The following is a 25,998-nucleotide window of genomic DNA, read 5'->3' on the forward strand; positions in this document are numbered from 1 at the left end:
TTCCTTTGTCTTACCCAGAGGCCCAAGTAGGGGTGGGGCCTGCGGTGGGGCTTAGGGCTGAAGCAGGAATAACAAGGGGGATAAAGCACCTTCTGCAGCTGCTTCCCTCCTGGCCATCAACCTTGGCCTCGCACCTATGCTGGGGCTCTCAGGGACAGTGGACGCTCCTGAGGGCATCCAGGTGAGCAGGTGAAAATCAGACTCCCATCCCCTGAATGTCACTGCTGCATGCAAAACCTTCACCTGTCCCAGCACGCCCCCCGACCCCGAAATTCCCAAACATCTTCAGCTGTCTAGTCAGGGTTCATTGATCATAAGGGACATAGATCCACCAGGGCTACATCAAATAATAACAATCACAACAACTACATTTATTGGGTACTTACTATGTGCCGGGCACAGTTCTAAGCATTAGACATATATTGATTCATTTAATCCTCACATCCACCCTATAAATTGGTTACTGTTATTTCCCTCATTTTACATATGAGAAAATCAGGCACAGAGAGGTTAAGTAACTTAGCCACTGTCACACCACTAGCAACTTAAATTCATTGATGTGAGAACAAGCAGGAAATTAAACCTGGCCAGGAGATGGAGACAAAGTCAGGGACCGAGGTTGCCACTGGCTCTTGGTCTCCTCTGTTCATCTCTGCTTCTCTCTGCCTCCTTTGTCCTTCTGCTTGTTCCTGGCCCAACACAGCCACCCCAGCCCCAGTCCACAAGGTTTTCCAGTTCAGGTACCCACCGTCTCCTAACTTGTCCCTAATTCATGGAATGGAGAATCTGGAGCCAGCCAGTGGTGTGCTGGTAAATGTATAGCAACTGGCTCTTTGAGGAAAAAGAAAGCCCCCATCTGTAGCATTTGCCAGTTTCCATGATGTAAATCCCACCGTGGCTGATTTCAAACCACAACACTCACTGAATGTGGAGTTGGGAAGAAGTAGGCACAATCCACTCTCATGAGCCAGGACAGCCATTACACACCACTGGCACCACTGGTACCACTGGTCTAAGGATGGAGTCACTGAGTCAGGCATGCACCCCTGGCCAGTGAGCTGTGGCTGGGATAGGGTCACGTGACACAAACATGGCTGCCAGAACCCATCCCTTCATGGCACAGCAGGCCATGGAAGGTCAATTTCAGAGAAAGAGATGAAGCCTAGATTACTCAAAACATGTTCTTGGCCCCCACATCCATTCCCCCTTCTGATGGTAACACATGCTGGTTTCCTCTTGGGGAGATGTACTTCAGATGGGGTTCCACCCTCTACTCCAGGCTTAGAGCACGGGCTCTAGGCCTAAGCAATCAAGTAGACATTTTTGTCTACCCAGTCTAAACCAGGAAGACCCAGTTAGACTTTTGCTGGGGCTTCTGGGAGAGAGATCAAGAGGCTTGACTGCTGAAAACCTGGGGGCTGTGAGGCTGGAGCTGCTGATCCCACAGGAGCCTGAGGATGGAGGTGACTCTGAGAACAAAGCCAAGTGGAGAGCTAGAGATACATCACTGAGCCCTGGAGCTGGCCTGACCCACCCTGCACTGTCCTGTTAGGCAAGCCGAGAATCCTCATTTGGATTGGGCTTTCTATATCACTTGCAGCCAAGTCCCAACACATTAGGACCGTGAGGGCTCGGAGGAGTGAGTTCCAGATGGTGAGCTCCATGGTGACTCATGGCTGAGTCACTTCTGCCTCTCCCAGGACACCTCCCATAGGGCCAGCCTAGATAAACTCTGGGGGAATTAATTCCCCCATTTCCCTCCTAGGCAATGAAAACATTGACTCCCATGGGGAAAATGTACGTGAAGGGGACTTTTTGGTCCCGTCAATTACTGGAATAACTTCCACAAATCAGAGCACTCAGGATGGACCCCAAGAAGGGGAGGAGGAACTGGATGTGGCTGTCCCTTTGGGAGCAGGGGCAGTGAATATCATTGGTGGACCCTGTACATCTAAAAAGGCTTCATTCAGGACTAGACAAACCTGGGTTAAATTTGTCCTCGCCACTTAACTGCAGCATGATCCTCAGCAAAAAACCTCCCCTGGTTTGCTGCCCCTTCGTAGGGGTTTGGAAGTAATCAACACCAAGCTGTCAGCTCAGCAGCGGGGAGCAAAGCCGGGCCAAAGTAGGGGACCATGTCCCTTCTTCCCCAAGCCTGGGGGGCGGGGGAGGGGAGAGGAGCAGTGGAAAGGTGCCCCCCAGCCCCGCCCTCGCACAGAGCACACCACACACCACCACCACCCGGGTGCAGGTACAGTTTATTCTTCACAACAGAGAAATACAAAGAGCAGAGGGTTTGGAATTCCTTTGTTTCTTGCCCCCTTTAGTGTTGTCCCCCACGTTTGATTTTTATTTTGCTCCCCACCCCTTTTCTTAAATATAATGCAACCTTCTTTCCTGAAGTGTTGAGGGGCACCTGCCCTCACCTCCCTGCCACCAAGATGTAGACTGAGAAGCCAACAGACTGTTTTCTCTTTTTTAATAAGGTAACTAGTTCTAAATACGGTGGCCTGGAGGTCCCATAGAAAAAAGCAAAGGGGTGTTAACAGTATGTATAACAGCATATTTACAGGGTAGTAACATGCGGACGAAAAGCTACAATACTGAGTATCAGACGCAAGTCAAACAAAGGGGTGGGGGTGGGGCAGAGAACCCAGTGGGAAAAGAAACCCCAGGAAACGTTAAACTGGTAAATCAATGGCGAGTTAAGGCTTAAAAAGTGTATAAAAATAACACAGTTAATATTCAAAACGGAACTCCAGATACAGAATATATAGATGAGTTTCTGTCTAGTTTTTTTTTTTTCCCGGGGGATGTAGGGGGTCTTCTCCGGGCTCTGTACATAGTTCCTATATACACGGACACGCATGGCTTTCAGATTGGGGTGTGTCTGTGGGGCTGAGGGCAGAGTCTGCTCCTGGACCCTCCTCCCCAAGGATCCCTTCCCTGCAGAGGGGCCTAGGGCCTGGGCTGGGGATCCCCCTCCATGGCAGGGAAGACAAATAACCACTCCCTGGGCACTGCCCCATCTGGAGGAAATTCTGGAGGGGAGTCCTAGCCCCAGGTCCACTCCCTCCCCAGCCCCCTGCCCACAGTCTGGGATGGCGGGAGAGGTAGCCAATAGGTTTCCTGGCCAGCACCGAGGTAGACTGGGATGGTCTTCAGGGCAGCAGTGGGGCCAGGTCTTACCCAGCCCACCCCTACCCCATTTCCCTGGGCCTGTGCCCAGCCCAGCCCAACACTGCACCCTTTGGTCCTGCGGATCTCCTGGCCCCTCTCTTGTCTCGCCTCCTGAAGCCTGGGCAGCCTGGTAGCTGCTGCTTCCCTCTGCTCAGTGATGCCCAGGGCACAGCTCAAGGGATCCGAGCTGGGCACCCAGAGGTGAGAGGCTCACTCCAGCTGCCTCCTGCCCCCTCCCACCTGGGGGCCCACTCTGCAGTCCAGAAACCCAGACCTGAGCCTTCCTTCAGGACCTGAGGCCACGGCAAGAGAAGGTCCCACGCTGCCCTCTGGTTCTCTGTGTCCATCTGTCCGATTCTTTTAATTTCTCGGTCTTAGCAGCACCAACTTCTTGGCCAATAAATATCTTTTTTGTTATTTCCAAAACAAACGTTAAAAAAAAAAAAAAGAAACAGTGAAGCACGTGAAGGGTGGGGAACAAAAGAAAACCCATCCGAGAGGTTCAAAGTGCTCTGAGATCGTCTTTGGATGCCACCAAAACAGTCCAGAATCTTGCAGTTGGCCTGGCCGCCCCCAGAGCTGGACCGGGCAGGGCTTCTGCGGCCCAGGCTTTCTGGAAGGTCAGGAAGGTCATGAGAGAGCTCAGCTGTTCCTGGAGGGCCCCTAGAGGGACTCGGGGCCTGGTGCTGCCTGGGGCTGCCTGGGGCTGTGTCTGCCAGTGGGCAGGGCGGGGCGGCGCCTTGGATCGGCTCAGATGAGGGAAATTCGCACCGGGATGCCAGGGGACTCCGTCCTCTGGGGCGAGTGATGGCTCACCAGGTGCTCCACCACCGTGTGTTTGGACATGTGCTTCATCAGGTAGGTCTCCTGTGGGCAAGGGTGAGATTCGGAACATAAAGCCAACCCCCGGCAGAGGATGCAGGGGAGGCTGCAGTTCCCACAAGTGGCCACTGGAGGGCTCCCTGGTAGGTGAGCCAGCTAGAGGCGAGCAGCCACCGCTTTGGGGGGTCCGATGGGCATCTGGCATTGGTTCTAGGGATGCTCCATCGCCAGCAGGGGTGGGGACTGGCTCATTTACCAGAGTCTGAGCCCATGGCATGCTGGCTGGAGAGCTGGCAGGCACCAGGCTCACCCCTCAGCAGTGCCCACCTGGAACTCCCTAGGGCCAGGCCAGCTGCCATTTACCAACCAGTTCTAGTAGAGTATGCTGGCTGAACCTCAGCCTGCCTGCTGCGATCTGGCTGGTGCTCCCAGTGAGGGCGAAGCAGTAGGTGTTGGTTTAAGCCTAGTTCTGCCATTTCTTAGTGGTGGAACCTAGGACAAGTCATCTCACCCCTCCAAGCCTTAGTTTCCTCCTCTGCAAGCAGGTATGGGGAAGAACAACCTCAAAGGGTTGCTATGGTGATGGGGATAAAGCTCTTAGCATGCAGTAAGGGTTGAGGGTACCACTCCTTCCCCAGTCTCTACAGCTCATTCCAGGTGGTGGTGGGAGCCCCCAGCCTCTGCACCCCCATACTTGATCCTCCCTTGGGGAGAAGCCGGCCTGATCTGACTGGTGACTTTGGGAAGCATAGACTGGGCACACTCAGCTCGCCCCTTGAGTGCCCCCACAGGCTCTCCTAAGTCTGACCTGAGGCACCCATGACTGGGTGGGGGAGGTGACCCAAGGCTCACCTACAGGCCCACAGGCCCCCTCACTAAGCTGCAGGGTGGTGCTCTGGTTCTGACCTGCCACTCCTTGGCATATCTCAATTTGCTCAGAATCTGGCAGAGGAAGCCCTCAAATGTGGTGGCAGCATGCTACCAACCAGCAAACCAGGGAAGCAATCCACAAAATCCAAAACTAGGAAAGTATTTTTTTTTTTGAGGATTGGCCCTGAGCTAACATCTGTTGCCAGTCTTCCTCCTTTTTCCCTTTTTTCTCCCCAAAGCCCCAGTAGATAGTTGTATGTCATAGTTGCACATCCTTCTAGTTGCTGTATGTGGGACACGGCCTCAGCATGGCTTAATGAATGGTGACTAGGTCTGTGCCCAGGATGCGAACTGGTGAACCCTGGGCCGCTGAAGTGGAACGCACGAACTTAACCACTACATCACTGGGCCGGCCCCACAGGAAACTATTCTTCAACAAGGAAATTGCCAAGAAAAATAAGGTGGTGGTGGGGGGGACCTGTAGATTAAAAGATATATCGACACAGTGCAATGTAGGAATTTTATTTGGATCTTGATTAAAAAGTAAAATTGTAAGTAAATAAAGTTATGGCATTTATAAGACAGGAAAATGTGAATGCTGACTGGGCATTTGATGCTATTAAGGACTTAAGGGTGAATTACTCTAAGGTATTTAAAGGTATTGGGGATATGTTCAAAAAAAGGAGTCCTTATGTTTCAAGACACGAAGTGAAAATTTTCAGATGAAACAATATAATGTCGGTTTTACTTCAAAAATAGGGATATAGATGAGGCAGGCCTGGTTGATGGTTCTGGAAGCTGATGGGAACGTGAGGGTTCACTAGTCTAAAATGTTTCTTTTTATGTATTGAAGTAGTTTAAAAATCAATCCATTAAAATGTTAAAAAAAAAAAAAGTGGCAATTATTCTTGTTCTGTAGAGTCTAGTCAGGGCCCGTTCAGGTGGGGCCTCGGGCCAGGTGAGATCTGACACCCCCTTCCCCAGAGTCCAGACAGACTGCCTCTAAGAACCACAGCCATGAATGCTGGCGGCCGCTCCTCTCAGAGAACTCGAGGCCAGGACGGACTGTAGGTCAGCCACCTGAGTGGGCCTCCCAGGTCCCCGGGGCTCCCCACATACTCATTTGGGGCCCTCACCCTGCAGATTCTGTCCTCTCAGTCTCTAAACTCTCTGCCCTTTGAACACCAGGGATGGATAAAAGTCACATATTCAGCACTCAGCAAGTGTAGCCCTGGCTGGCACTGGACATATGCTGCTGACCCCCACCTGCAGTCCCCCTCCAGCCAGTGACCTTTCAAAACCACCCTCCGAACAGGCCCCTCCCAGTGGCTTCCCATTCCACCTGGAAAAATACCCAAACACCCTAACAGGGCCCCACAGCCCCGTGTGACCTAGTTTTCCTTCAGTTCCTGGAACACCCCATGTTTGTTCCACCTCAGGTATTTGCATTCGCTGTCCCCAGCATGGAAGGTTCTCTCCCTCCTCCTCCTCCTCCTCCTCACATGGCTAATTATCCTTCAAGCTTCATCGAAAGGTTACTTCCTCAGACGGCCGACCTGGACCTATCTCCCTTTCCCAACTCCATTTTGTCCTCCCCACTGCCATCTTTCAAAACCTATTTTTCCTTTATAGCAGTGGTTCTCAATCAGAGGCCGTTTCGCCTCCGAGGGGGCAATTTGGCAAAGTTTGGAGGTGTTTTTGGTTGTCACAACTTGGGGAGGGGGTTGCCCTTGGGTAGAGGCCAAGGATGTTGCTAAACACCCTACAATGCATAGAAGAGCCCCCCAGCACAAAGGAGTCCTGCCCAATATCAGAGTGGCCCGCAGCTGAGAAACCTGCACGGAGCAATTGCCACAGTTTGTCATTACATATTTATTTGTGTGGCTACTTGTTTAATGTGTGTCTCCAACAGTAAACTCTAACCTCCCTGGGGGCAAAGAACATGTCTGTTTGATTCATCCTGATTCTGAAGTGCGTGGCACAAGTGTTCGGTAAACACGGAGTGAATAAATAATTGTGTCGGCTAAGGTTTATTAGGCGCTGACTCTGCCAGCCAACAGCCCTCTGAGTCAACTATCACCTCTTCCATTTCATAGACGGGGAAACTGAGGCTCAGTGATCTCTCTCTGGGGATTTGTGGGGGTCTGTAACCAGAATATTTGATTAGCCAGAAGCACACACACAAGTGACTCACCCAGACTCCCTCCTCTAGGTGCTCAAAGGCCCTTGTTGAGGGAAATCCCCACCCAGGGATGGGGCTGGACTCGATGACCTTTCTGGCACTGTTCCGGCCTTTCCCTAGAGGTGAGGGTGGCTCTGGGCCAAGTCACTGTGCCACCTTGTGGCCATGATGGGGGTTGCAGCTTCCCCGGTGGGGGAAGGCCCTTCACCCTCCCTGGGCGGGAGATATTCCGGGGTGCAGGGGTGGTACCAGGCCTCCCACTACTGCCATGAGTGTTCCAGGGCCTGGGGCAGCCGAAAACAGAACTGGCAAGCAGAAGCCCTGGCTCTGCCACGCAGTGATCTTGGGGAGTCACTTCCTCTCTCTGGACCTCAGTTTCCTTGTCTAGAAAATAGGGAGAGTCAGTACAGACCTGAGGGGGAGGAGGAGGCTGAGGCCCAGGGAGAGGAGGCTCCCGGGGGCCCCAGGCACTCACCGAGGTGTAGGCACGCCCACACATGCTGCAGCAGTAGGCCTTGGCGTGCTTGATGGCGTGGGCCGAGAGGTGGATCTGCAGCGAGGCGGAGTCCGAGTAGGCCCGGTAGCAGTTGGGACACTTGTAGGGCTTGTCCTTGTTGTGCTGGCGCTGGTGAGACTGTAGGGGGCACAGCAGCGGGTCAGGAGCCAGCAGGGCTCCCCAGGTCCCACCCCTTTGGGGCAGGGCGGGAGGCAGCTGTGCGCCTGGCGGGCAGGAGGCAGGCGGGCACTCACCTGGAGGTTGGAGAGCTGAGTGAAAGCCTTTTCGCAGCCAGGATGTGGGCACTTGTAGGGTCTGTCGCCTGTGTGGATTCTGCAATGGGCAGCCCAGTGAGGTGGAGTGCCTGACAGATCCCCACGGGCCAGCTCCAGCCCCTGAGCCCTGGGCCTGCCCCGCACCTCTGGCCCCCAGGCCCCCAGGCTCCACTCCACACACTCTCCCCAGCGTGAGCCCCAGGCAAGAGCTGGGACTTCAAAGGCCACAGCTTCTCCTCCTTTCTCTGGCCACCTCCCACTCAGCTCCCTGCTGAACCCCACCCTCCATCAGCGGCCCCTCAGAAACCTAGCCCAGGCCTCCAGCTAGTCGTGGGGGGCTGCTTAGACTGCATTCTGCCCTTCTCGTCTAAAATACCCACCTGAAGAACACCCACTGAAAAGAGCACAGAGGCACAGCTGTCAGGGCCTGCCCTGCCCACCTGCCTCGTTCCCTCAGAAGACTTCTCCCTCTGAGCGGCCCCCAATTTCTATTTCCTGCTCCCTTTCCGCATTAGGCACATATCCATGGCGGCTACATGGTCACCCCAGCTGCGGAGAGAATGCAGGTCAGGGTGGCCCTGAAGTTCAGCCCCTCTGTGTCCTTCCTGTGAGCCGCTCCTGTCCCCCCATTCCTGGGTTCTCATTCTGGCTCCATTTACTAGCTGGGTGATCTTGGGCAAGTCACTGAGCCTCAGTTTCCTCGTCTGCAAAATGGGTATAAAAATACAGTCCCTACCTCATTGGGCTTCGTGAAGATTTTATTAGATGATACATGTACGGGGATTAGCCAGGTGTTGACACACAGTCAGCTTCAATAAACTCTGGCCAAAATTATTAGTATCCTTCATTCATTCAACATTTATTACGTCAGGTATCCATGTGCCAGGCACGATGCTAGGTACTTGGAATATATCAGTGAACAAAACAGACAAGAACCACTGGCTCGTGGAAACAGACAATAAGCATGAAATCAGTGAGTAAATCACATGTGGAACGCCATCGGTGCCGTGAGAAGAAACAGATCAAGGCGAGGGGGGATCGTGAGTGTGGGAAGGGGAGTGCAATTTTAAATAGGATGACCAGGGCAGGGCCTCACTGAGAAGGTGACTTGGGAGCAATGACTTGAAGGCTGATGCTGAATTTTCAGATGAAGTCTGCTGCAGCTCGTGCTTGTCCAACAGCCGCGGTGAGGACAGAGGTGGACGGAGACGAGATGCAGAGACAGGGCTCGGAGCCCGGCACGCACGGCCAGGCGGCCCTCGCTCCCTCCACACAAGCCTTTCGCTATCAGCCCGGGCTTGTCTTTAACCAACTGTTCTGGCAAATCCTGTGCGCCAAGCAGGTCGACAGTGGAAGGCGGCCAGGTTTGAACCTTGTTTGCCTAATTTGCAATGAGCCTTAGGTGGAGGGAGAATCCAGCTCTGGCCAAACCGCGTCGGCTCCTTCCCTCCAATGCCCCAGCCCCCACCCCACAGACTAGGTTTGGTTGGCCCATCAACAAACTTATCAAACAAACCAAGGCCCCTCCGGCCAGGCCCCGTGCTGGACAGGCTTGAATAAAGACCACTCTCTGTCGTCAATAAGCCCATGACATTTGTTGTCCACACTAAACACTGATGGAGTCCAAATTCCTTAGTGTGTCATTCCAGGCCCTTCGCCATGAGGGCCGGCCTCACCTGCCTGCTCCTATGCACCCCGCGTCCTGGCCAGAGATCCATTTCTCTTCTGGCAACCAGGTCTGATGGATGGTTCTGCCCAACACACCCGTGTGTGTGCTCGGCAGGGGAGGCCGCCCTCCTCTGTCTGTCTCCTCCACCGGACAGGGAATCCCAATGGCAGGGACAGCCCGGTCTCAGGTGCAAGGCCTAGGGCCCAAACCACAGGCTGCACCGAGACTGGCTGAGTGGAGCTGGGCTGGCCTGGCTCTGAGAACCCCTGTTCTACCTGCACGTTTCTGGGTGTCACATGTTTGGGGACATCATCCCAGCTACTGCACCCTGTCTCTACCACGGAAGGACGTCACGGGTCATCTGGACCGACTCTGCCTCATGCCAGAATCCCCTCCACTTCATGCCCCCTCATTCCCCTCCAGGCCTGGGGAATTCTTTCAACTAGGGGTCAGGTGGCAGAGGGTACTGAGGGACCCCAGGACATGCAGTGATTTTGTTTTAAACCCCACAGTAACCACCCCAGGGTCCTCGCCTCCCACTGCTGCTCAAGTCCCCCCCCGGCCCCTCCCCAGACTCCAGCCCCACTGGCCTCCCCGCCGCTCCGCTAGCGTTCTAAGTCCCTTCCTACCTCTAGGCCTTTATCCAGGCCGTTCCCTCTTCCAGGCACACTTTTCCTTCAGCTAACACCTGGTGAAAACCCACACTCCTGTTCTAAGTATATAAGCCCCTTGATCGGAGGAGCCTTTCTTGACCCCCCCCAGACTAGCCCTGGCCCCCTGAGCCCACCCCCCCGCAGCAGAAGCCTGTGCGTGGGTACGCATCTTGTCACTGTCTAGTTACTGTCTTCTTGGCTGCCTCCTGAGAGCAAGAGCTACCTGTGTCTCGCTCACCACCATCACCCCAGGGCCTGGCACAGGCTCAGCAGAGAGGGCTCGATACAGAGTCATAGGCTGAATAAAGGGAAGCGAGTTATTTCTCTCTGAAGTCAGTCATTGACAATAGTAAGATGCTCAACATAATCAACAATGTCCACTCCTCAGGTATATTTCACAAGTGTTTGTTGACTGACTGACTGACAGTCCTCCAGGGACTTCAGGTCCTTCCTCCGGGACCCAGCCAAGCCCTCTTGACCAAGAGATTCCCCCTCTGGCCTCCTCCCCAAGTGCCACCACTGCCCAGCCTCCTCCCTGAACTCCAGCCTCAGCCTCTCCCCTCTGGCCTCCACCACAGCAGCAGCGCAGGGATCGGACCTCATCACAGCCCTCACGAGGGCCTCTCCCTAGGGAGGGCCGTGGACCCTTCAACACCCGACCCAGATGATCCTCTCCACCTCCACCACGTACTTCCCTCTCTCATGGAAGCTTCCACATCCACTAACCTCCCAGGTTGTGGTGGGAGTTCCTTTGGGCCAGAGCCTGCCTCTGACCACTGATCTGCCCTGTGCGCACCACCCAGCCTTGGGCCAGCTCAGAAGGGGCTTCAGGGAGTGAGTGCTGGACGAATGAAGGACAAGGCCGCCTGTTCCCACTGACCCTGGCCCCAAAGCTCTTCAGTCCCTGAATTTCAAGTCAGGGCCAAGCCCTCAATGCCGATGTCAGAATCCTCTCTTTGTAGGGCATCTCCCACTGGGGAGCACCCAGCCCTGGCTTCCACATCTGCAGTGACGGGGACCTCACCGACTGCGGGTGTAGGCAGCGCAGGGAAGCCAAGCTGAACTCAGTGTCCCCAGCACTGCCCCTCCACCCCCTGCCCCATCCCCACCCTGGAGGCCCCGAAGACTCGCCCTGCCCTCCTGCCTGGCACCTCCACCCCCACGTGAGCTTCTCAGCCTGACATCCCCAGCCAGTCCTTCCTCCGAGGCATGGGCTGCTCCTTGGTGCTCTGGGCTCGAATCTCACTTCTGCCTCCTCTTAGCAGGGTGACCTCAGGCAAGTGACTTTGCCTCCCTGAGCCCCAGTTTACTCGTCTCTAAAACAGGGATAATAAATAATAAGGATTATAAGGACCGTAGGATTAAATGACATATAAAAGGTGTTCATAAGATATTTTCACAAGGTTAGTTTTTAATATACTCATTTCTATTTAAGATAAACAATTTATGAAAAACAACAGAGAAGGAATTTATTCAATGTCTAAGTAAAATTATTGAGGATCCATTAGTTATCATTTATCTTTTATTTCCCAGGTAATAAACAGCACATTATATTGAATGACTTCAGCCATGTTGCGCTTTGTAACTGAAACAATGGTAGATACGAACAGTGAAAGTTAACCTTCCTTGAGATGATTCCCTCTCCGTGGCATTTTTCAGACTTGCTATCTCTTATTTAGAAGCACAATTCACACTGTATAAGGACGTTGTGGACCCCTTGTATGCAAACACCTTCTGCAGGGCCAGGCACTTAGGTGCTCTTTGATAAGGAATAGTTGTTAAGATTTTATTACCACGACTATCACCACACTTGAGGAAACAAAATGACACCTACCCCTGCCACAATCATCATTACACACGTACACAACATCACACAGCGAGGAAAAGAAAAGCCAAGCACAAAACACTTTGCAGGATGAATACACAAACAAATCCAGAGTCACTCTGTCAAGCACAAGTTCCCCAAATAGATAAAACCTTGAGCCCTTTCCTATAACTTACTCCCTCCCTCCCAAAACAACGTTCTCCCTGACTTTGCATTGTGATATCTGCAGACCTGTGAGCATGTACATATGCCATTTGCATGAGACAACCGCTGTTTTTCTATCATGAACAGACTCACTCCAAGTTCCTGTTTATTTCCTCAGCACACGTGGTATTTATTATTTACTGGGCCAATCCTTCTGAAGCCTGGGCTTCTGCAACACTTTGCCAGTTACCCGCTTTTCTGACTTGTCGGGTATTCCTTCCATAGACGGAGGTCCCACCAAGATGCTCCAGACACACCAGCGCCACTAAACGACGCTACCCCCAAATGCTCCCGGGCTCACCCTTCTCAACAACCAGGTTTCTAACTGCCCTTCTATGACTTGACCAGGCTGGTTCGGCTTTGGACATGACCTTCTTTTATCCCCTTCATTACTGGCAGTCACATTGGGAAGATGGATTCGATTATACGCCCTGATTGGTTCTCTCTAGAGGAGCAAAAAACAGGAAGGAGTCTCTGGGGAAAGTTAGAAAACAAGGAACCTGGAATCTGGTTGCTTCTTTACGTTTGGCTTCTTTCCTTTGTCTAAAGGATTCTGGGACTTGTGGGCATTTGGGACACCCACTTCTTTGTCACTGGGTTAGGACACATTGGTTTAACTACATGTGCCACCACCTAATGACTAATACTATGTCTCTAAATGTTGATAGGACCCTCATGTTGCTTGTTTGGTTTCTCACCATCATGAACTCAAATCACTCAGAAGACAAAAAATTTGTGCCCTCAGGAATGGAGAGCAATCCCCGGGTCAAGGAACATTCTGTTAATTTTTTGTTGCTTTTTTTATCGTGGTCTTAAATGATATTTTTAAACAAAAGTCTGCTTCTGAAAAACCTAAGATTCTTAACAATTATCACTACTTGTTACTGGGTTTATTTTCTAATAGACTGATGCTCATCTCTTTCCTACTCTGCAAACTTTGTGCTCAAATCCAGGCCCCAAATTCAGAATAATAAAATGAGCAAGGTATCTGTTGCACCTAAGTACTCTTGGAGTTTCCAGATGGCCACTAGGCAACACCAAAGATTTGGTCCTTCGCTTTATTAAAAAATGGGGTGCTCCGAATGCCTGGGCGTATTTTGTATTCTCTGCATTTTTAATTAGCTGAATACAAGAGCAAGAGCTGCCACAGGAAGTTTCCAGTATAAGAAAGCTGGCAAATCAAAAGAAGAGAAGCTCGATCGAAGAAGAGAAGCGAACCCGGGCCGCCAAAGCCGCGAGAGCGCCGAACTTTAACCACTAGGCCATCAGGGCTGGCTCCCAAGAGTCTTTAGTCCAGAGGCAGAGAACTTTACAAAGCAGACTAACTACCCAAGATCAGCAGAACAGGAATCACGACCTAGGACTGGATGATTTAATTGTGGTTAATGTTCTATTTTCTAAAGGGCAAGAAAACCTTTTTTCCCTGTGATCTATCTCTAATCCTCAATTTAGGAGGCTGTATTTGTATAAACTGGAGTAAAATATTCCTTAAATGGTGCCTTATTCCAACTAACCCTTCAGAATTCTGGGGGGGGAAAAACTATAAAAATTGAACACAGATATAAACTAATGAATTATCAAGGAAATTCAAAAATAATAGTTCTATTGAAAACAACATACATAATTGGCCTTGTCTACAAAACTACTCAGAACAATTGCTAAAAAAAATTCAAAGTGCCTTTACTGAAAGCTTTTCCTTTTCATGACCATTAGTTCTGCAAATAGGTTCAATAAGAATCTGTCCTCCTTCCTAACAGGATATAATTGGGTAAATCAAATTTGTAACCATGACCATGCCAGAAATGTCACATTTAAAGACAAATTTCATTTAATGAGGCATGACAAGCCTCATTGTAAGAAACAAGGACTGTACTTCACATGTGGGAATGCGGCCTCCCTAGGCCTCCAGGAGACTGGACTGCATCTAATCCACAGCTTCTGGAATCCCAGCCTTTATGGTTATAGAAAAAATCATTCCTGCCAGCCCAGAAACTGACAAATTTGGAGATTCTCCAAAAAGAAGGTACCCCTGCTGTTACAGGTTGTATAGGCACAACCTGACAGAGGTAAATTGGATGGTTCTAGGTTCCTGAGCTTAGATAATATACGAAAACTTCTTTCTGACACATACATGCACACACAGACAGACAGACAGACAGACACACACACACACACACACAGATTACTTATGACCTAGGGGCTTTACAAAGTCTCCTGACAGAAGTTAACTCTCAAACCCTAGTACCACGTGCTCTAATTTTAACAACCATACAACCAGGAGGACTTTGTTTATTAATCAATACTTCGTTACATACACCTATGTGCACAAAACCAGCCAAACTTAAAAAAATCAAAGTAATGACAAAAATCAGAAAACTGCTGAAACAAACTTATGTGGTCAAATCCAGGCTGAGGAGACATGGGAACTTGTCCTGCTGCCACTCGGCCACTTGCTTCTTACTGTCAAACCTACTCCTCATGCCCCAAAGTCCGAGAAATAGACAGACAACACATTTTGCACCCTGGGATAAAGCCTACAAAGACAATGAAGATAAATGTATCAGTAACAACAACAATAAAAAATAAAAAACAAGGTTCCTCTGTCTAGCATTAGTCTCCAAAATAGAGAAAAGTTGAGCCCTTTCTGTTACAAACTCCACAGCAATAACAACTTTATCCCTGACTTTACAATGCTGAGATCGACAAACACAGAGCCACGCCCACAGATATGACAGTCATCATGTGAGAAAACTGCTGGGTTTCTTCCCCTGTGAAGAGACGAACTGCAGTCTTGATAACCTTTGGCTTGTTGCTTTAAATACCTATGGTATTTTTATTAGGTGAGCCAGTCTTTCTGATGCAAAAACTTTTCTCTCCTTAAAGCATTTATATCTCCGAATCTCCCTTTCACACACTCGACTAGACCATAAGCCCCATGAGGACACGGATTTTGTCTGTTTTGTTCACTGCTGTATTCCCAGCACCTAGACTTGTGTCTGGCATATAGTGGAGGCTCTGTAAATAATTTGTTAAATGGATGAACCGTATGCCCTGTAAAAGCTGGTTCTATTTATTCCCCAAATATTAAACAGATGCCTGAATGTTCATTTTGTGCCACTTGCTGGGGATGTGGAAATGGAGGAGACCCAGCACTGGCCTTCAGGGGCTCCCAGTACACTGGGGCTAGTGAGCAAATAACCAGGCGAGCAGAGGACAGCCCACCACTGCTGTGATGGGCACACACGGGCCTGTGGAACCAGCTTGGGAGGCCAGGGAGGAATTCCTGGAGGAAGCTGGACTGAGAGATGGACAGGAGAAGGCCAGAGAAACAGGGTAAAGGAGGGGGAGGGTGTTTCAGGTAAAGGACACAGCATGTGCAAAGGCCTGCAGATGAGAAACAGTGGGAAGGGTGAGGCAGTAGCGAGAGCTGAGGCCAGTGAGGTCCACAAAGGCCAGATCATAAATGGCCTTGAATGCCAAGCAAAGACCAACATCTGGTCTTCACCCCGTGGGCAATGGGCACCTGGAGAAGGTCCTTGCCCCTCCCTGCACCGGGTCCGTGCACCAGGCACAGGTGCTGGGCTGCAACAGGATGTGGTGGGGCAGCACCAGGTAGGCCACTCACCTGGTGTGCTGCTGGAGGTGGGAGAGCTGTCGGAAGGACTTATCACAGTAGGAGCAGTGGTAGGGCTTGACGCCCAGGTGGATGCGCAGGTGCTGGGCCAGGTAGGAGGCGTTGGCAAAGGACTTGGAGCAGTGCGGGCACTTGTGGGGCTTGGCCTCTGTGTGCGACTTGGAGTGGATCTGCATCTCGGACTTGGTGAAAAAGGTCAGCGGGCATACCTTACACCTGTGGGGCAAGAGGCAGGTTCACACCCCAGAAGATGCCCCCCCCCGGGACAGCTCAGGGGAGACCTTCTATGTCGGGGAGACCCTGCACCTGGGACAGAGCTTTCCTGTGAGGGTCCAGGGGGCACAGGCCCCCTGGGAAGGATAGGGGGCCGGCTCCCAACGTGGACACCCTCCAAGCTGGAGGCGAAAGCCCTTCCACCTGAAGGCACGTTGACGGCAGCCCGGGGAGCAGGTTTACACCACACAGGGAACGGAGAGTGGCCTCGAGATCCTGGTGGAAGTTTGCCCAGGGCGACACCCCATGGTTCTGGGACACGGGGCTCTGACATTCCCAGTAAGTAGTTCTTCACGCTGGCTGCACATCAGAATCATCTAGGGAGCTTTCAAGAAAGGCTGGGGGCCGGCCCCGTGGCTTAGCGGTTAAGTGCGTGCTCTCCGCTGCCGGCGGCCCGGGTTCGGATCCCGGGTGCGCACCGAGGCACCACTCCTCCAGCCATGCTGAGGCCGCATCCCACATACAGCAACTAGAAGGATGTGCAGCTATGACAGACAACTATGTACTGGGGCTTTGGGGGAAAAATAAATAAATAAAATCTTTAAAAAAAAAAAAAAAAAAGAAAGGCTGATACCTGGGCCTCCGCACCAGCCCCCTAAATTAAAGCAGAATTTCTGGAGGTGCCGCCCTGGCATTGGCATTTTTCGAAAGCTCCCAGGTGATTCTAACGCTGAGGTTTGAAAACACTGCCTGCAGGAGCAGGAAAGGGACTCGCTCCACCCCTGGCTGTGGGCGGCGCCCCTCCCAGCCCCAGCCCGCCTCTGCAGGGGATGTGGGCGGGGCTCGCCAGGAGACCCCGCCCTCCCGATTTTAGCCGGCCCCCTCGGCCCCCCGGGCTGCTCTTTCCAGTCCCTGCTGCTGGGCTTCTGGGGCAGCCCTTGGCGCGAGCCTCTGCCCCAAACCCAACTGGACCCCCTCCCGCAGAGACCCCCACCTGTATGTCTTGCCCTCCTTGGCAGTCTCGCCCGAGGCCAGGATGGGGTAGGGGACTACGAGGACAGGCGGCCCCCCTGGGTTCTCCGCCTTGATCTTTTTGCGGCCGCGCTCAGACTTGGGGGGGCCAAGCAGGCCATGGCCCTGGATTGTCTTGATGGAGTCCAGGAGGGGGGGGCTGGTGATCCCTGAGATGAGGGTGGGGGACGAGGCGATGAGGCGGCTCTGGCTGGTGGTGGTGGGTGTGGACGGGGTACTGGTACCCGTGCCCGCGCTCGACTCGGAGGTGCTCACAGCAGGGGTCCGGGAGGAGAGCCCCAGACCTGCAAAGACACCGGAGTGGGGGAAGGGGTGAGAGACAGCTGCGAGGCCAGCTCAGCCCAGACCGCCCAGCTGTGTGACTTCCGCAGGTTACCCCACCTTTCTGAGCCTCCCCCTCCCTTTCTAAATTATTACCCACGGGTAACTTAATGAGAGCTTGTGTATGTGTAACAGGCCTTAGATACCTAAGGACCAAACTGAGTTAGGTCACAGGGGCACTATGGAAGTAATCCAAACCACAGGAAAAAAACTGAGGCACAAAGATGTTCACTACTGTGTTATTTATAATAGCAACAAATTACAGGCAACTGAAATATGCAACATTAGAGAAGGAGTCAATCAATTGTGATCCATCTCCTCTACTGAACATTAACTGCCCATTAAAAAGGAGATTATGTTTGTAAAAAAAAAAAATGCATATGTACGCACAGAAAAAATAAGAGGAGATGTACCAAAATGTGATGTGGATGATAGAATTAGGAGTAATTTAACAAAATGTTTTTGGCTTAACTGTACTTGCTGATTCTTTGGCAATGAACTTTTTTCTGTAATAAAAGTTACTCTTTTAAAACTGAGAGGACTAGAAACATTTACAATGTCAGGCTAAGCAGACAAAAAGATGAAAATGGTATCTATCACATGCTTTTTAAAAATGAAACCAAAAATCTGTACATTGAAAAAGATAACATCCAGAGTTGGCACAAGTCTCTTTTGTGTCATATGCTGCTGGTACATTTATCAACTTTAATGGAGGGCTGTTTGCCAATAATCATTAAAATGTTAAATGCACATAACTTTGGACCAAGCAATTCTACTTCTAGAAGTTGCCCATAAAGAAATAATTTGCACATGAGCACAAAGATCTGTGTCCGTGGACCTTTCCTACAAAATTGTGAGCCGACAAAACTGGACACAACCTGTTTGTCCTCAGTAGGGGCTGTGTAAAGAGATGTGGTCCACACTCACTACAGAGGACTGGGCAGCCACAAAAACAAGACAGATGTGCAGTGACATGAAGAGAATGCCCACATGTGCTGTCAAAAGCAAATCACAGACAGTATGAACCCGCCTATTTTTAAAAACACACTCAACCTGCATATGTATCTATAGACAATATATGTGTGTGTAAGTGCACAGGAATGGATCTCAGAAGAGACACACCGAACTAAATTGTGTGTAGACTGTGGTTCTCTCTAGGGAGGGAGAAGAATTTTTTGATAAAAGGATATTTTCATACTTTGTCTATCTGCTTTTATATTATTTGAATTTTTTACCTGGTGAATTCATCCATTTTTTACATCTGTGATTAAAGGATAAAATAAAATGAATGATAGAGAAAACATATGAAAATGCTAACAATAGTAGGACTAGGCTAATTTTTTCTCCTTTCAGCTTGTCTGCAATTTCTAACTCTTCTATAATGACTATGCATTACCTTTATAATAAAAAATGCACTAAATATGTTTAGGATAGATTGGTGAGTAGGAAAAGCAAGTTAAAGTCATGGGTACAGCACTATCACAAGCTCAGCAAAGCACACACGCATATTAAAAAACAAACAAAAAACATGAAAAAGGAAGGAAATGGACCAAAAGACTCTCTAAGCTGCTGGGTTAGGAGCTGGGGATCATGAGTGATTTTTTTTTCCTAGTTTCTCTTTTTTCCAAATTTCCCTTAATATGCTTATATTACTTTTTTAATATTACTTTTAAAATGAAAAAAATAAATTTAATAAAATCGTAATAACAGGGGAATGCGCAGAGTGTGGCTGGGAGGCTCACCAGGCCCCTTAATTCCTGGGCGTCTCTGAGAGGAGGAGGGAGGGGGAGAGATGCGGAGATGCTGGCTGGTGGCAGGGCTGAGCCAGGGGAGGAACAGAGGCCCAGCTGCAGTGGCCTCCAGAGAAAGCCTGTCCACCAGGCTCTGAGATGGGCATCAGGCAGCCCCAGCCCTGGGATACCACCTCAGGATGTCCCCCCAGCACCCCAGCCTCTACCAATCCAAGACTGAGCTCACGCCTTCCCTGACCCCACTCCTGCTCCTATGATTCCATCGCACTGGCAGTGCCCGGTGTCTCCCTCACCTCCTCCCACTCCTCACCCCTACATCCAGGGCAGCACCAAGCCCTGGCCACTCTGCCTCCTCAACACATCTCAGATCTGTCCACTTCTCTCCATCTGCACTACCACTGCCTGCCTCACCCAGGCCCCCCTCCTCTCCTGCAGACCTCCCTGCCTTCGTGCTTGTCTCCCACCATGCCAGTCTCCACCTCGCAGCCAGCTTTCTAACCCAAACCTGAGCATTACCCTCCCTGACCTGAAAACCCTCCATGGCTCCCCAAAGCCTGGGGGTAGAGTCCCAACTGCATAGGTTGGCCCCCAGGACCCTTCACAGTCTGGTCCTGCTGCCTCACTAGCCTCAGCAGAACCAGGTAAAGCAAGAAGGTTAAGACACGGGCTCTGGAACCACACTGCCTGCCTCTGCCTCTGACCGGCTGGGAAGCTCTGCCTCAGTTTCCTCATCTTTGAATGGACATATTAGGTGAACTGTGAAACTGCTGGTATTCTAAGTCAAAAACGGTCAACTGTCCAACCTAATACTAACAGTACCCACCTCACAGGACTGCTGGGAGTAATAGAACGAATACTAGCAAACACACAGGTGCTCAGCTGGAGTTAGCTGCCATATGATGATCATTATCATCATCACCTTTTTGCCCTCCCCACCCAGACAGACTCCCCTGCTCTTACTTGTGCGTGCATACTCGCTTTGCATGCTGTTCCCTCTTCTTGCTCCATTTCCCTAGTTAACTGCCAATCTTTCCTTGCATATCGGCTCCTTCCCTCACCCCTCACCCAACTCTGATCAGGGTTCTTCTCTGGATTCCTAAAGTTCTCGACATTGTCTTGGCCTCCCTGCTGACCCTCCGGCGGGCAGTGACTGGCCCGTAGATTTAGGGGGGTGGGTCCTCCGAGTACAGGGTCGGAGAAAGTCTGGTGGCTGTGGCTAGTAGGACCTGTCCCGCCACCTGGAGCTCCCCCTAAGCGGTGCCTTCACCTAGCCCCAGGCCATCCTCGCCACGCCCCCACCCAGGCAGGTCTCCGCCCCGCCCCGGCCACGCCCACTCAGGCCCCGCCCCCGCCGGCCCCGCCGTACCTGTGACGGTGCTGGTGGCCGGCCGCGCGTGCAGCGCCACGTCGGGCTGCGGCACGGCCTGCGGGTGCAGCCCGGGCACCTGCTGCAGCTTGGGCAGCGACATGACGGCCTGACTGCTCTCGGCCGGCGCCGGCGGCACCAGCAGCGGCTGCTGCGACGAGGCCGACGTGGGCGGCAGGTGAGGCGGCCGGATCTTCTCCGCCATCAGCTGCTCCTTGATCTTGTTAATCAGGACCAGGTTGTCCAGCTGCGGGCGGGAGAGGAGAGGGACTGAGGGGGCTTAGGCCGCGCCCGGCCCCTTCCCCGGGCCGCTGGTCCCCCCGCGAGCCCCTCGCCCCTCACCCCGCCGGCCGCAGCCAAAGCCCCGGGCAAAGCAGAGCAGCTCCACGAAGGGGAGGGGCGACGCTCGGTCTTACCTGGCTGGGCATGGTGGGAGGAGGGGGCCAGAAATAGGGGTTGTTAAATCGAGGCTCGGCCATCCTGCGGAGAGAGAGCGACGGTCACAGGGAAGAGGGCCCTCCCCACCGGCCTGGGGCGAGCTCCCGTCGGCTACGCCCACTCAAGTCTGGGCAAGTGTCTGGGATCCCCGTCCCCGGGGAACCCTCACCCCGCAGCAGAGAGGGCTCCTACCAGGCCGGAGAACCATGTCCCCAGGCTGAAAGTCTGGAAATCAGCGTCTCCCTCAGTGGGCACAGAGGACGAAGGTCACGTCCAGACCAGAGTGGTCCCAGCACCCCCATCACCCTGATGCTGGCAGGTCAATCCGCATCCCCCAGCAGGGCCCTAGGCTGCAGGGCCAACCCCATGGACCCATGGATTCCACACAGAAGACCCCTCATCCAGAGACAAACTGAGGAATCCTGGGTCAACTCTAAATGGCCACAGAGCAGAGGCAACTGTCCATCTCTGATCCCTGCCTTTCTGACCAATGCCCCTTACAGTGCAGACATCCTCATCAGAACACAGGGGCAACTTGGGTCATCAGATACAGCCTCTCTGAAGGGCAATTTGGCAGGATGCTTTTCAGAGACCCAAACAATATCATCCTTTGACCCAAGAAACTCTCCCTCTGGAAAGTTACCCTCCGGAAACAAGCATGGACGTGTGCAACATTTTGCCTACAAGGATGTGTCAAACCCTTTGCTTAAGGAGGGGGTGGAGGAGGCCTGAGGCTAGGGAATATTGGGGCTCTTCAGCAGAAGTATGTGACAATATGTCCTGTGGCCCTCACCTCTGGCAAGTTCCATGGCAGGCCTGTGTGATTAGAAGGCCTTTCCACCAGGGCAGTATGAGGATGGGGCTTCAGAGCTATCTGAGTCTTCCAGAGGGTTCGAGTTTTCCTGCAAGTTTTACTCCTAGAGTAAGTCAAGAAGTGACTTACAGGGACCAAGCTGGACAGAGGTATTCCATTAAGTCTTGTTCCCTATCAGATTTCTTATTTCTCTCTCTCTCATAGAAATTACTAACTAAATACCTACTGGTATTGTTGCTATTAAATGGAATTGTTTATTTTGACAGGCAAGGTCAAAACGAAATGGCTTCAACCTCTTTTCTTGGTCCTACAAGCCTGAGAAGCCCCTGCTGGAGTTGCAGGCAGAGGGTTTCAGGAGAAAACCCTCAATAAAGACATAATCTATTCTCAACACTTTAAGAAAGATCTTTTATATTCATTATCTCTTGTGATCTTTACTTGAGCAGTAGGCACAGGACGTGTTATTACCCCCATTTTATAGATGAAGAAAGTGAGGCTTGGGAAGAAGGGAAGAGACCTGTCCAAGACCACAGAGCTAGGGTGCCAGAGTCAAGATTAGAAATCGGATTTGCTCGAGCCGGTTCCCCTGGGGAATTTGCTTTGCAAACCCCAGTCCTCGGTTGAGCAAATATCCACATCAAATGACTCAATAGCTACGTGCAAAAATCTCTGCCTCTCACTCCCAGCCTGGGGGCCGGTTTGGGTCTGAGCCTGGCCAGGCTGGGGACCAGAATATCCGCCTCTGGGGTGTCCAGGTCAGCCCCTGCCCTCTAAGAGCACGCCTGCTGCCACTACCTCAGACACCAAGCTGCCCTTCCCTCGGCCCATCCAACCCTGCCCATCTCTCCCAGCCCAACACAAGAAGCACTTCCTGCCTGGAGTTCTCCCTGACTGCTCCAGATCCCTGAGAGTTCTCTCTCAGCAAGACCTCAACGCAACAGCCACACTGAGGAGGCTGCCATTTACCAAGTGCCTATCTTCTGCCAGGCACACTGACACTGAAAGGCAAGTACTCTCATCAACCCCACTTTACAAGTGAGGAAACTGAAGTTCAGAGAGGTGGAGTGACTTGGTCAAGGTCACACAGCAAGGACACAGAGAACTGAGATTCCCATTCTAATCTGCCTGACTCCAAAGTCCAGTTCATCAGTCCCTTAGCTGTTCAAGGGAAGGACAAGGCACCCTGACTGCAGGCTTGTGAATATGCCCCGTCTTAGGATGACATCGCTACAGCCCCACAGGCAGGCACCCACTCATCCAGCAGGACCTGTCCCTCCCCTGCTGTTGTCCACCAGGGAAAACATGGAGGGGACTAGCTGTAAGCCAAGGTGAGGACACTCCAGGGCTGGGGGGAAGAGGAGCTGGGAGCCGGCTCAGAGAAGCCTGGGAATTGGATACACCTGTCTGGTTCATCTCAGGATCCCTGGCACCCAGGCCTAGAGGTTACCAACAACATGAGTTCCATGACAGAATGAATAACTGAAGGAACAATAATCAGAATTATTTTCAAGAAAATCCCACATAATTACCCAGCACAGCGGACAGTTTACAAGGCTCTTCTGTACCCACCGGCATTCTCATCAGAGTCCGAGGAAGCAGGGAAGAATTGTCACACCCATTTCCCAGAGGAGGAAGCTAGAGCATCAGGAGGAAGCACTTTGCCCCAGGTCACACGGATGGGGAAAGAGGAGGGAGCACTGGGCTGCAGTATAGGTATCGGCTCTCTGAGCCTCGGTTTTTCTCATCTGTAAAATGGGGTGAAACAGGCTGCTCTGTCTCGTTCCTGTCCTGGCCCAGGACTCTGCCCACTGCACCTGGCTGTTCCTCAGACAGTTCTAGGGGAGCTGTCTTCTCCTCCTCCTCTTAAGTTCAATGCCAAGTTCAGGCTTCCCAAAGCCCCACCCTGGTCAGGGAGCTCTGGAGAAAAGGGTGCTTGCCCAGGGTCTGGGATAGAGCATCCTCTCTGTCACTTACCAGGCCCCTGGTCAGGCAGGGACCACCCCACACCCTGTTCGGAGAAGCAGGCCCACAGAGGGGCAGGGTCTGCCCTGGGTCATATAATCTGATCTGCACAGCCTCTGCCCAATTTCTGCATCCTTCTCTGTCTGGTCTTCAGTAAGTTAATGATTCAGTTGGTGACCTTGGCCCTGGCGTACACCTACTGTGTGTCAGATGCAAGGAAGGCCGGTGAGGGGGTGAACACTTGCTGAGCTCCTACTGAGTGTCAGTGTCATTGCTAGGTGCGTATCAAGAGCATCTCATGGGAGCCCCCACCAAGCCTGTAAGCCCGTGAGGTGGGTGTCCACCCGTGCATCCCTGGGGCCTGCAGACACACGGCCATGGCAAGAGGTGCGTGTGAAGGTGGCCAGGGCTGGGCTAAGCTGCTCAGACCTTGTCTTGAGGGAGGGGCTTTAAAGCAGGAGAGAGACTGGTCAGATGTGTGTTTAGGACAAGGCAGAAGGGCTTTCTGGCAGAGGCAACTGCTTAGCAGAGGCACACAGTGTAACAGTACAAAGCAGGTCTAGGACAGGAAGCAGCCACCCACTGGCCCTAAGAGAGCTGGAGAGTGGTGAGGGGATGAGAGACAGAGGCCAGTCGGCAGGGCCTTGAATGTCATGCTAAGGTGTTGGGATGGGATGCTGGAGGTGAGAGGCATCAGCGAGTGTCCGGGGCCAGGGGAGCAAGGAAGCTAAGGGGACCGAGGTCAGAGGGAGAAGCCTGAGGACACCGCCTGGGGCAGAGGGGCTGGGGGCCAAGGAGCCCAGAGGGCTGCGGCTGAGTGTGCATGCCAGGACGGGCCGAGGAGACATGCTGGTGGTCGGGTGGGACATGCAGACTGGGCTTCAAGCCCCAGAGAGAAGCCACAACTCTGTGCTGTGAGCCCCCAGACACACAGCCCTGGTCCTTGCAGTGGGGTAAGCAAGCTGTCATTTTGTTTTTCTTGCTCTGAAGATGAAACAAGTTGGATGGGTGGAGGAATGAAACACCTCCTAGAGCTGCCTCTGAAAACAGCCTCCTGATGGCAGCTGGCCCATCCACCCATCTGCCCATCCGTCCATCCACGTTCTGGATATACCCTATGGGACAAACGGGCACCAGTGCTGGAGAACCTGTGGCCCACAAAAAGGCCCTGCCCTCCGGGAGCCCCACACTAAGTGGAGGAAGCAGACACGTGACCCACAAGTTTCTGCAAAAAAGAACTTTTGCCTATGAGACCTACTGCGTGCCACCAAGGACCTCTATGTGGTCAGAGCCGACGGGCTGCCTTCCAGTCCTATTCATCAAAGCCTCCCTGCCACCTGCACCCTTTGAGAAGACCTGTGTGCCATGCCCCTGAGTTCATCATCTTCTCAGTCTCTTTTATGGCTCCCCACCCCCACGCAGGCTCCTCAGGGTAGGGCAGGAGCCTCCTGTCTCCCGCTGGCCTCAGGCCCTGGGTGGCCCATCTACTCTAAGACTTTAAAAACCAGCCAAGCCCCAGGTCTCCACCTCCAGCCCGGCCTCTCCCTGGAGCTCCAGGCCCAGCTTTCCAGGTGCCTCCCTAACACATCCCTTTGGCTGTCTCGTGGGCTGCTCACACTCAGCAGGCCTGAGCTGGGCTTGGTTTTCCCCTAAGACGTGCAGCTCCTCTCGCCATCCCCATCTGCCCAGATGCTCAGGCCACAGACACACATTGATCCACAACACGTCCCCTCCCTCCCCTCCAAGCTGAGACCCACCACCAGCCACGTCCTCAGGACTCCCACTCCATTGCACAAGTCCTAGCTACCATCACACCTGGACCATGGAACAGCCTGCTTTGCTTGGAGCCCAACATACCCGGGTTCAGATCGTGGCTCCAACTCACCAGCTGTGTGATCCTGGGCAAGTCACTTGCTCCTGCACCCCAAGTAAGGGATGAGCAGCCCAGAGCCAGGTACCTGACCCAGGATGGAAAGAAAGAATCAGGGAGGACTTCCCAGGGCAGGTGATGCCTGCTTTGGGTCTTAAAGGATGAGTGGGAGTTGAAGGCAAAGAACTGGGCAGAATTACTGGCAGAAGCAGCAGCCTGAGCAAAGGCCCAGAGGTGAGAAGCAACACAGCGTGTAAAGGGAGCTGAAGTGTTCTATGTGGACCAGGACATGGCAGATAAGGCTGGAGCCATCAGCCAGGGCCAGACCTAGAAGACCCTGAATCCTAGGCCTGGACTCAAGACTTGGAGCAGTGGGCGATGGGACAGAATTAGTGGTTTAGAAAGGCCCCTCTGACTGCTG

The 25,998-nt window shown here is 52.4% G+C and overlaps 1 protein-coding gene across 7 annotated transcripts in view; it reads right to left on the bottom strand.

Moving 5' to 3' along the window:
* Positions 1–2,241: 2,241 nt before the first annotated feature.
* ZNF362 (zinc finger protein 362) overlaps positions 2,242–25,998 on the bottom strand; it is a 38,968-nt gene continuing 15,211 nt past the window's right edge. For 4 of the 7 annotated variants that reach the window (XM_087446349.1, XM_087446351.1, XM_087446353.1 and 1 more), the window contains 7 exons: positions 20,910–20,973; positions 20,494–20,740; positions 17,018–17,339; positions 15,802–16,026; positions 7,805–7,883; positions 7,530–7,688; positions 2,242–4,047 (listed from right to left, as the gene is read on the bottom strand). In XM_087446349.1, coding sequence (XP_087302475.1) covers positions 3,931–4,047; positions 7,530–7,688; positions 7,805–7,883; positions 15,802–16,026; positions 17,018–17,339; positions 20,494–20,740; positions 20,910–20,973 — 1,213 coding nt within the window. In that variant the 3' untranslated portion in view covers positions 2,242–3,930. Of the gene's footprint in view, positions 4,048–4,090; positions 7,439–7,529; positions 7,689–7,804; positions 7,884–14,450; positions 14,711–15,801; positions 16,027–17,017; positions 17,340–20,493; positions 20,741–20,909; positions 20,974–21,123; positions 25,397–25,998 lie in introns of those variants that run through there. The other 3 variants (XM_087446348.1, XM_087446350.1, XM_087446354.1) reach the window with 3 other exon arrangements.

The sequence above is a fragment of the Ceratotherium simum genome, chromosome 22, assembly GCF_057802395.1.
Source record: "Ceratotherium simum simum isolate JZ-2026a chromosome 22, ASM5780239v1, whole genome shotgun sequence".
Classification (NCBI taxonomy): Eukaryota; Metazoa; Chordata; class Mammalia; order Perissodactyla; family Rhinocerotidae; genus Ceratotherium; species Ceratotherium simum.